The sequence below is a fragment of the Sardina pilchardus genome, chromosome 10, assembly GCF_963854185.1.
Source record: "Sardina pilchardus chromosome 10, fSarPil1.1, whole genome shotgun sequence".
Lineage (NCBI taxonomy): Eukaryota > Metazoa > Chordata > Actinopteri > Clupeiformes > Clupeidae > Sardina > Sardina pilchardus.
The window spans coordinates 23,183,084-23,195,367 of NC_085003.1; the positions used below are offsets into that span (position 1 = coordinate 23,183,084).

Consider the following 12,284-nt stretch of genomic DNA (forward strand, 5'->3'; position numbering starts at 1 on the left):
GACTTGCAGTGTGTGTACTATTGCGGTCTTCTCCACTGTTTATTCATTTTGTGCATCTCCCCCTCCACCGGTCAGGCTGTACTGTACAATGACCGCTCTGTTTTGGAGAACCATCACGCTGCAGCCGCCTGGAACCTCTTCCTGTCCCAATCTGAGTACAACTTCCTGGGGAACCTCAACCATGTGGATTTCAAGCGCTTTCGCTTCCTGGTCATCGAGGCCATCCTCGCCACTGATCTGAAGAAGCACTTTGACTTCCTGGCTGAGTTCAATGCCAAGGTACAGTAAGCCACAACCAACCACATCCCAGACCAACAAACTACTCTGAAAAGACAATAGCCAGCACAAATGCTCAGTAGCATAAATACAGGAGCCCAGAGTTAAATGATCGGCAAAGACAAAGCTAATTTAGTGTTGAGGCAAAGTTTGCTAATTGAACACCTTGGACAAGACAGCTTAACCTCATTGATGAGTATCTACAGTTCATCAACAATGCAATTACTGTTAAAATGGAATGTTACTGTAACACCAAATCGTTCAAATTTAACTGTTCAAAGAAAACATGTTTACCATGAACGTTCGCCACTGTTCCCCAAATTTGAACGCACCTCTGGTTTATGGCTGTTCTTCCACAGTGAATTGCATCATATTCATATTCACATCATAGTGAATACCTTGAACTCCCGCCTTAGAAAGCTTTCAAAGTGATTCTGGGTCACAGTCTGTGGGTTCAGTAGAGAGACGTTAATCTGTGGTAGGCGCCTGGTCTTCCTTTCTGCCAACATGAGGTTCCCCTCAGCTTTTACAACTTTAGGGCAATAATGTGCTCTAATTGCCCTGTTCTAGCATTAGACTAAAGAGTGTTTATTCAAGGATTAGCTTGAGCAGCTTCACATTCTCCGTCTCTTTTCCCACTACCCTCTCTCTGTCTGTCTCTCTTCCCCCCTCCCCTCTCTCTCCCCCCCCTCTCTCTCTCTCTATCTATCTTTTCTCTCTCTCTCTCTCTCTTTCTATCTCTCTCTCTCTGCTGGAGCACTGTACCCTGTTTGCCTTTTCTTTCCTGGAACCATGTAAGCTTTCATTGAAATGTGAGAAGGACACATGATTGGTGATTAATGAGAGAAAATTAGGCTTTCTAGGGTCCTAGCGTTTCTTTCATATTCACTAAACAATTAGCATTTTCTCGGAAAGCTCCTCTGTCCTGAATCATTCCACTGTTCATTCATTATGTTGCATTCAGGTCAATGTTTTGTGGCGATTGTATCATGAGAGTTTCAGGTTTTGCTGTTGATTTGGCCACCGATTGTGAGCGTGTGACGTGTGTTTCATTAATACCTTGGACAATGGCGTTGCGTTTTAGGCAATCACAAATTCACGTGACGCAAGTGGGAATGTGGGTCACGCTTAATCTGGAAAAGCTGCTGGATAGAAACATTGGAACCAAGATTAGCTTCTCTGTCACATTCTCCCCCCATGAATGTGTTGACAAGCAGTATTTATCAGATGACTTGCAAATATTTCGAGGTCCTGCAAACCAAATACTGTATCTGCAACTCTTCTAAGATGCAATAGATGGGCTGCTATTTAAAGAAAAGCTTTTATTGTGTAGCACAATAGCAGCATGGAACACACACACACACACACACACACACACACACACACACACACACACATTATGTCACTGCCTCTAGTTCTTGATTAAACATTCATTGCTAATTAAAACTGAAATAGACAACAAACACTATGTCAATGTCAATGTCAATTTATTTGTATGGCACATTCAAAAAACAACAACAGTTGACCAGAGTGCTGTAAAAGTGGTATGGCAGGAGTGTTAGAGAGGAGAGTGAAGAAATGCTTCCTAACGGCAACATGCCCACATCATCTTAGTTCACACCTCTGGAATGAGCATCTGTGGGATGTGCTTAGATGAAAAAGGCGATGAACTCGACAAGTAACAAACACATTTCTAATTGATTGTGATTCAACAGGTGGGCCATGATGTAGGCACAGGTATCAATTGGTCCAATGAGAATGACAGACTCCTGGTTTGCCAAATGTGCATCAAGTTAGCTGACATCAATGGGCCTCTCAAGTGTAAGGACCTTCATCTGCAGTGGACGCAAGGAATCGTCAACGAGTTCTACGAACAGGTAAAACACTGTTAAAGGAATAATCTGTAGTCATGACCTCTTGCACTATCGTTATAAGCCATTTCATTGGACGCCCATGCAAAAACATTCTAGCTCAAAACCCCCGCAGTTAACATTTTGACTTTTGCTCCCAAGCAAAAGTTTGAACTCATTATCATCCATAAATAGACGGTAGGTTGCTTTCACTCCTGATTATTCCTTTAAGCCCACTCTGTCTGTGTCTGTTTCGTTCCTCCTATGAGCCAGCGTATATTGTGCTAAGTGAGTTGCCATCACAGCAGCCTCTGCACAGTGAGAGCATAAAGGCTCCCTATGGTGCTCGGTATAGTACCACTTTGACAGATCGTTTTTGACACCTCTAACTGCCACATTGTGTGTGTGTGTGTGTGTATCTATGCGGTGCAGGATTCTCAAGGTATAACAGTTAAGTCATTTTTATCCCCCTTGATTTTGAAGCACTGAGAAAAATAAAAGAGAACAGAAGGCTGAACCAATCATTGCAAGACAGCTATTTCTCTCTCTCTCTCTCTCTCTCTCTCTCTCTCTCTCTATCTATCTCTCTCTCCTTTTCTCCTTTTCTGCTGGAGCAGAGGAGAGTATTTCCCCTCACCTCTTCAGACACTCGTTTGGCAGGCTTTGACATTTGTTGTTTCCTCCTCCTTGTCGCTGTGAAGCAGCAGCAGCAGCAGCAGCAGCAGCAGCAGCAGTTTGATTGTCATGGCTGTGCACCCTGCACGCAATTACACAGAGCGAGATAACAGCTTGAATGTCACCGCGATAGAACAGGCCCCAAATGAACATTCTGTATGTTTCATCACTGAAATCATCTCCTACAGATAAGGGGTGCCCATTATCCTCCTTTTGTCAACATACACATTATACAGTACGCTCACTCCTGGACATTATGCACATTATATACTCACTCCTGGTCTCAATATGCACATTTATACGGTATTCTCACTGCTGGTCTTTGTGAAAAGCTGGAGTTATTTTTCATTTCAGACGATAGGGACATATGGGTGCAAATGTCATACATTTTTAATGCATCAAAAATAATGTGATATATGATAGTGTTGAATGGATGTTTGTGGAAAATAAGAGGCATGTGCTAAATAGCTAAATAATAGCTTACTACTGGCTCAGATTCACAATGGTAGCATCCACTTTGTCTTAAGCCAATACATGTGTAATGTTAAGAGCTGTTTAAGATGGATTGATTCGATGATATATCATTGAGTAAGCTAGGGGTAGTTTTGTCAAACAGTATTTCATTTCAGTTACAAAATTAAATGTATGCATATGTACTGCAGTGATAGCTGTATTAAATATGCAGCTTACTGATTAATCCACATGAACTTCAAATGAATGGATGCAGAGTGTTTGAGAAAAGAAAGAGACCTGCTGTACAGGCCAAGGAATGCTGGAACAAGGTCAACAGCACTCTTCAACCCCCTTCACACTTTGTGCTGTGGTCAATTCCTGCCGGGTTGTTGTACCAGTAAGCACATCATGGCTTTCACTGTGAGACCGTCAGAGTTGAAGTTGTACTGCTCTTTTGAATCGGAATGCCACACCATTGCCACAGCAGTAGGCCAAGCTGACTTCACTACACATGTGTCTGAAGCAGAGTTACAAGTTCCCTCTCCTCTACCGCCTCACGGAGACAGCTATTGGTGTTGGAATGTTCCAGAGCTCAATCGCAGTGTTTGAGTCGCTAGCCAGGTCTCTGAGACCCAGCAGAAGCACAGCTCCATAGCGCTGAGGACGAGAGTGAATGCGATGCTTGAAGGGACGCCAGGCAACCAATTCGACGAATCAGTGACCGCCACACACTGATTGCACCGCTCGCCTGATTGCCCGACGACCTTGAAATCACCACCGGCTCCTCCAAGCCTCACGCATCTCCGACATTCTCAGAGAACATGCACTGCTGTGGTTGCTCAACGTATAACACGTATACTGTATGAATAATGCATGCCGTGACAGAGAACAGAGGATCAGGTCTAATTTGATCTGATCTGAGGGTGAGGAGGGGGGAGGGGGGAGAGGAAGCGTGCTAGAAAAGCACTACCACTGTGGAGGGCTGCTTTAGTAGAAATCCCGCTGTGTTTTGGGACGGTAGTTGATTCTGTGGCAGTCACAACTATATTGACAAGGTGGAGCGCACCTTGTTTTGTTACAGTATGTCCGTGGCAGTCACAGCTCTACTGACAGGATGGAGCGCAACTTGAAGAGTCTGTGCTTTGGGATGCTATCAAAGAACCTTCATTACTGACAAGATAGAGCAACATAATGCATCTCTATGGAAGCAAAATTCAAACAGTTCCTGTCTGCTTAATGAGGCGTGTCGCAAAGACGTCATAGTGGAATATCGATCCCTGTCAGATTGGCAAGCAGTTCAGTTCAAATGTAACGTCACTTTCTAGGTCTGCTTAAAGGTGGATTTCGCCCCCCTCCCCTTTGCGAAAATAGAACGCGGAAATGGTGGAACGGTTGCGCTTCTCGCTCCGCTTTAACCCTCTCTGATGCTATGTCTGCGGTAGTCACTCACAGCTCGACTGACAGGAAGTAGCGCACCTTGAGGAGTCTGTCCTTGACACACGTCATTGTGAGGCTCTAGAGGGAGAAAATGCCATAGTCTTGTAGTCTGAGAGAGACGTGTGATAAGAAGAAAACACACACACACACACACACACACATGCCCTTCATAGTCATCTGCTGCAATCATGTTCTGAACCCCCCACTCCTTTGCTTAATATTCAATTCAGGCAGTGAACAAGAAAAAGGAGAAAAAAAATCTCATCTAGCATCAGCCACGGCACTTCAGAAGCTTCTTTTCAATCATTTTCTTTGTGTGTGCCCCCACCATGCACCATATGATGGTGCGCCAGTGACAACTCCAGCTGTTGCCATAGTGACCAAGGGGACCTTGCTGAAGTTGTGGTCCGTGTACGTCCAGGCCCTGACGTCACTAGCGCCGCACACTGCCCTGGTTCCTATACTGCCCGCCGGGATTTTAAAATAGCCTTCGCCGTGGCATCCGATCCACTATACTGTGTGTCCTGATGCTCACCTTACACACTTCTGTGTGATCTACACCAAAACTGATACATGTTTTCACCCCAAAAGCGACCACACATCTTCAGGGATTAAAGTTCTCAGGCACTGTGCTGGAGTAAGATAAGTCTACTGTATGTAACCACATCGAGATATCAGAATCAGAAGAATCGGTTTTATTGGCCAAGTTTACTTACATATACAAGGAGTTTGACTTCAGTAGATGTTAAAACTCTCTGTCCATTTAACAAGTAGACAGGTACAGTACTAGTGCAATAGACATAGTAACATTCAAACAATAGTAATATAGACACAGACTGTACTGTACAGTATAGACAACAATTACATGTACTGTAGACACATAGACATATTACACTCAAATTCACAATATCCAAAATACAATATACAAATAGACATTTCAAGTCTATGTACTGTACAGTAATTTCCCGCATATAAGCCGCAGGACAGTGTTTTATGCAAGTTAAAAAAAAAAAAAAACATATTAACACCATATTAACTGCCCCCGTGCATTAACCTCATAGCTGAGGAAATCTTGCAAAATCAATGTATAAGCCGCGGCTAATAGTCAGGAAATTACGGTAACCACAGACATGTTGCTTCACTGTTAGCATTGTGTTCCTCCCCCATAGGGTGATGAAGAGTCCAGCCTGGGTCTCCCCATCAGCCCCTTCATGGACCGCTCCGCCCCCCAGCTGGCCAAGCTGCAGGAGTCCTTCATCACGCACATCGTGGGGCCGCTCTGCAGCTCGTACGACTCCGCCGCCCTCATACCAGGCCGCTGGGTGGCGCCCCCAGGAGGCGGGGGGAAGGAGTGCGGGGACGGCGGGCCAGAGGCCGAGGTTCCGGCCGAGGAGGAGGAGGAGGAGGACACGGCGGAGGAGGAGGAGGAAGAGGAAGACGCTTCGACCACCAGCTCCGAGGCCTCACGTAAGAGCACTGTCCACTTCTGAAGCGATATTTGCATATGAGACTGCAAGCTGTATTTATTCATATCAAGCCATATTCTCTAAATGCAACTAATGAGCACCTCCACACACATAAACACACACACACATACACAGCTTTCTTTAGCCCTGAAAATAATTCAAAGTGATCTATGTTTTTGGTTTCTTAGTCCATTTTAGTTGCTCCTCCTGTACCTGGTAGAGATGCGCGGATGGCGGTAACAGCCGCGGACTCCGCGGTTAAACCGCGGATCGGGCGGATGACCTTACGAAAAATAATATTTTAATTAGATTCGGGCGGGTGGCGGTTGAACCGATCAAATGAAAAAAATATATATAAGCTACATTGTTAAATACTGTTACTTACATCCGATAAAAACATGCACACTTTTCTCATCAGGCAGTAATTTGGTCTAGTCGTGTCTATGCAGTGCATGCTGCTTTGTTTACTATCAGAGATGGCAACGCCGCCAGTGAATGTGCGTGACAAACTCAGAGGTAACAACAAGTTTAAATTAAGTTGCCTATGGTAGCCTATTTTTTCGTCTGCAGTGTGCAATAAGAAAGAAGAAGTTTATAACTTGTATGTAAGGAAGGCCTGCTGATATGGATTGCACTGTCTGCCTGGAAAAGACGTGCACTCGTGCAATCAAAATTAACGGGAGTCTTCAGAACAGGCTCGTCCTAGTCGTCACCCTGACAAGCTGCATAGAGTTAATTGGCCTGTAATGCGAATGGCTTGTTGTTATTCTATTCGGTCTTTCTTTCTTTTTGTATAAAGAATAAAGTGTAATTGCCATTAATAAGACTAAATAGCTGCAGCTTTCTAGAACAAGAGCTTTCTCGAGTCGCATCAGCGTCTTGGATCACCCATAGACCTTTAAACAAATAGCGGATGGCGGGCGGGTGCGGTTCTGAAAAAAACATAAAAAACGTAGGTGCGGATGGATGGCGGACGGATGATGAGTTGTATGATGCGGTTTCGGATAGAATAATAGTCCATCCGCGCATCTCTAGTACCTGGTGTGATTTCACGGATTTGGATTGTAATGCTGTTTACAGTCTGCACTTGTAGACTTTAGCTCAAACTAGTGCACACTCGCAGTCTGCACTTGTAGACTTTAGGTCAAATTAGTGTGCACTCGCAGTCTGTACTTGTAGACTTCAGGTCAAATTAGTGCATGCCACCGTGCAGTCCCTCTCTATGTGAAGTAAATTCTTGACCTCGCGTGGCCTGTACGTGTACGAGACGTCATTCCTAAAGTTTCTTTGTTTGTGACCTTGAAGTGGCCTGTCTGAGAGGCCGCTCCTGACCTTGTGGTGTCCCTGGTGTCTTTGTGTTGTTAGAGAGCCCGGGCCCTAAGAAGAAGAAGAAGAAGAAGAAGCAGTGCCGAAAAGTGTTCTGTCAGATCACCCACCACCTGCTGGAGAACCACGAGATGTGGAAGAAGGTGATCGCTGAGGAGGAGCAGAAGAAGGAGGAGGAGGAGCACGCCAACGATGTGCCGCTCCTCAACAACCCCGCTGAGCCAATCACCGAGGAGGAGGAGGAGCTCGGGAGCAAGGAGGAGCCCGCCGAGGGGGAAGAGGGCCTCACCAGCCCGGAGGAGGAGGAGGAGGAGGAGGAGGAGGAGGCCGCCGACTCGCTACAGCCAGAGGAGGAGACTGCCGTCGTGGAGGAAGAGGAGGAGGAGGTGCGGTCCGAGGCACCGGAGGAGTGAACGGCTCGGGCGAGGCTGCCTCTGTTGGACATGTCTGTTCAACTTCCACAGATACGATGTGATAGAGACTCCAGCACATCACTAAACGAAAGAAGACAAAACACTGTAGAGAGGGGAGACGCATGTGCCTGAATGAGAAAAAAAGAATCGAGGGAGAGAGAGAAAGAGAGAGAGAGAGAGAGAGTCTCTCGTCAAAGGCTTTTGGGGGAGCTGTCTTTTGCCAGGGAGACAGACACACTCTCTTCCTCTACTTTTTTTCTCTCCGCCTTTTATCACCAAGGTCAGGCTTCTCGAGACTCTGAGAATCCGAGTCTGAGTTGGACGTCATCAGACCTCGTCTCCCTCTCCCTCCGCCAGTGCTCTCTCTCCTGACCAGAAACTGCTGACTAGTCCCCCCCCCCCCCTTCCCTCTCCCCCCTCCCCCGAACTCCCCAAATCAACACTTCACAGACTTATGCAATTTTTGTAAAAGGGTAAATTATTTTGAAAAGCTGCAGCCGAGTGGCCTCCAGGCTGTGGGAGAGAGTGGTGAGGACGGCCAGAGCAGGTCGGAGTGGGTCGGAGTGGGGCAGAGGGAGCCTTCCGTTTGGTTCTATGATGGGAGCATGTCCAGTGTGCCCTGAAACCAAATGGGATGACGTAAAGGGAAAACAAAAATGAAAACGCTTGCGCATTTAGACAGCTACTATATGGACACAGAATTCATTTGATGTTATTTCATGAGTGTGGCTTTTCAGGTTCCTCAGTGCGCCGTCTAGATCCATGACCCTCCTGCGCAGCACTGTGAAGAACGTAGACGAGCACATACTGATCTTTCACTTTCACTGTCCATCTACCACAAGTCGTTCCCCACATTTTACCGTTAACATTTAACATTTAGTATCAAATCTGTGTGAAATCTATTTTACATATAGATCCCAAAAACGATTCTTGTGCGTTTACCTATCTATTATTTTTTTATCAGACCTTTTATTTTAAGGAGCAACGTTTCTAAGCAGTAGCTTGTCATCCTGTTAGTATCTCCTGCAACATTCCTTCTGAAATATTGCATCGTAAGCTCCTGCGTCTACAGTTTGTCCACTTGTCAGGGCTGGGAAAGTAGAGAATGCTGAACCCATAATCGGCATGGGACAGTGCACCAGACAGTCGTGGGATACAACCAGTCGTGTGGTGATACGGCCAACAGCCAAACCAGTGCATTTGTTAAGACCCCCGCCCCACCACCCCACCCCACCACCTCACCATTTCAAATCGCTGCTTTTGAGTCCATGTTCAGTGACGATTACAGCATTCTGGGCCCCTGTAATAGGCTATAAATAAGCGGGTGGTGCGGAGCGGAGCGAGCCTTCCAAAAGCCTTAGCACACTCTCTGTGGCTGTGCGGCTGCTGCTGCTGCTGCTGCTGCTGCAGTCAAACAGCCATCTCTTTGATCAAGCACCCTTATGATGTGAATATTTTAGCGCCGTGGCTCCAGTAATGCATGTCACTCATGCTGAGGCTTACGCAAGAGGAGCAGGCTGGCCTCATTCTGCAACATCCACAGAGATCACTGATGAAGTCAGAGAGGGAGAGGTGGGAGAGAGTTTACACAGAGGGGAGAAGGAAGAGAGAGGGAAGGAGAGAGAGAGAGAAAGAAAGAGGGAGAGAGAGGGAGGGCGAAGGAAGGGGAGAGCGGAAGAGAAGGAGAGGGAAAGACCTCTGCATTCTTTTTTTGTGCTGCTCTTTTTCCATGCAGACGTGTTTTTTCATGAGCAAATGACACTTCTTTACCCTCTAACGAAAGATGAAAAGGCTCAGTGTTTGTCAGAGAAACAGGTGCCAAAAATATTTCTCAGTAGATTATTCTGGCTCTAAACTTAAGCTCCTCAAATGGGATAAAAATGAGTCGTGTAGTTTCAGGTGGAATGAAAACGTTAGGAAGACGACTTTGATTCTGTCATCTTCTGACAGCCTACTCGGAGGAGATCAGATCCCACTGAAACTCTCAGAAACAGAGTGTGGATATGCACCAGAGACACATGTCATATTTAAAACATGAATGAACCGCACGTGATGACAGACCCCTATATCTGGGCCTGCAGGAGAGGGAGGCCTTGATGGGCAGCTGGAGGGACCGTGGCGACGGGGGCGTTTGTCCTCTGAGAGCCCTGTGTTGGTTCCCTGTGTAGCCCCGCGCTGACGGAGCGGCTTGGCAGGGGAGAAAGCGTGGCCCCTCGGGAGATTTCCATTTCCATGCAAAAGGCTTATTTTCTTATGACTCACCAGAGCTCTCTTCTTGCCCTCTTTGGGATGCGTTCTTGGTGCAGTATTCCGAGGTACAGGCTTGCGCGTTCATCCTTACAGACACACACACACTCACACACTCTCACACACACAACCATCCACATTGATGCACACTCATACACAGACACATACACACGTGTACATCGATGCGTGCACACACTCGCATAAACACACACACACACACACACACACACACACACACACACACACACACACACACACACACACACACACACACACATGCCCACATTAAAATTAGTTGATTATGAGGATAGCTTACAAGATTTTATTATATTATATTATATTATATTTTAACTATTTAAGTTTATTATTATTATTATTTTGTTCAACGATTCCCGGAACACAGAAAGACCAGGGCACATGAAACTTGGTGGGCATGTAGCCCGAGTCGGCTGATCCAGAACAGCATCTTCTGGTGCCCAGGGGGCCACAGCCGAGTAGGCTGATCCAGAACAGCATCTTTTGGTGCCCAGGGGGCCACAGCCGAGTAGGCTGATCCAGAACAGCATCTTTTGGTGCCCAGGGGGCCTCTCCTCCTCTCGCTGGCTGCCATGAAAACCAGGAGAGTAAAAGCTCCTCTCGTGGAATAAGTCCCCAAATTCACAATTTGTTTGTGACGTGTTGGACTCAGCCCAGCTCATAGCTACTCATTTGTGGTGTAGCGCCACCCACTGACATATAGAATATATGCCAAAATCAGGCTTTTTAATCAACAATATCTTAGGATGAGAAGGTGGGAAAGGCACAACATTGGTCACATACGACAACCTCTGGACGCAAGCAAAGTTTGTCGCTTATGACAACTCCTGGATGCAAGAAAAGTTTTGCGAAATTCTGCACATACTGCAGGAGGCAATGCTATTGAAGCATTTCTCTATTTCTCAAGAAATGCTTAAGCTACAGTTTGGAAATATGGTATGCTTACACTTGACCACATTTCCTCCCATCTTCTCAAGTTCCATTTGGCTCGCTCAACAAAATGTCTCAGCCAAAAACTGTTGTGCCAATATTTTAAGTGAAGGTTCGGTATTTGACATTCATCCTTACAGACACAATTGCAATTGACATACTGTATTATCTTAAGACATGCATGGGCCAATATTTTGTGATGTGAAGGTTCAAAGTTTATGAAATTAGATTAGACATGCTGAATCACTGCCAAATTGTTTGCATGCACGCCACATTTTGTGCGGTTGCGTCCATAGGCGCCGCTGCAACTTACATATCTGACATATCTGCTTGGACATAGGGACCTATGGTCACTGCTTCTATATGTGGGCATGTACATTTACACACACATACACACAGGAAAACATATGCACACACATGCACGCAAAAAAATCATACACACATGTTTATGTGTTTGTACAAAGAAACACATAGCAAACACACACACAGACAAACACACAAGCAAAATGGCAGTGCACGTTTGTGTACACAAACACAGACAAACACACAGACAAACACACACACACACACACACACACACACACACACACACTACCTGTACAACATAGTGATGTGTAATATGACCATCTCAGAGATGGCGGAAGTATACTTGTGCAATGCGGATACAAATGAATATTTGGGAGCTGCCAAAGTAAACTTTGTTGTTGCAGACTTGTCTTAGTGAAGCATTACGCAAGTTTGTATACACACTCACAGACACATACACACAGGTACACACATGCACACAAGTATGTGTACACACACACACACACACACACACACACACATATTGGCACACCATTGTCAATATCTAGATATACTGCAAATCAGTGTGCTAATATTGCCATTGTGCCAATTTCTCATTGCTAGAAGTATACAACGCAAATACAGGCATACTGTACGTGTATGTGTCATGTATGTACATGTCTTAGTGATGTAGCGCGCACAAGTTGATGACCTTGTAGAGAATGACAAAACATAATGTTTTCGCCCGCACACACACACACTCACACACACACTCACACTCACTCACTCACACACACATACAGACACACACACACACTCTCACTCACTCACTCTTAATATATATTTGTCCTTGGATCCATTGTAAAAGGACCAAGCAAGGAACATTCCGT

The 12,284-nt window shown here is 45.7% G+C and overlaps 1 protein-coding gene across 1 annotated transcript in view; it reads left to right on the forward strand.

Moving 5' to 3' along the window:
- Window positions 1–7,896, forward strand: part of LOC134093435 (cGMP-inhibited 3',5'-cyclic phosphodiesterase 3A-like) — a 77,206-nt gene extending 69,310 nt beyond the window's left edge. The window contains exons 11-14 of the mRNA XM_062546487.1: window positions 76–279; window positions 1,992–2,153; window positions 5,861–6,130; window positions 7,525–7,896. Coding sequence (XP_062402471.1) covers window positions 76–279; window positions 1,992–2,153; window positions 5,861–6,130; window positions 7,525–7,896 — 1,008 coding nt within the window. The remainder of the gene's footprint in view (window positions 1–75; window positions 280–1,991; window positions 2,154–5,860; window positions 6,131–7,524) is intronic.
- The last annotated feature ends 4,388 nt before the right edge of the window (window positions 7,897–12,284 follow it).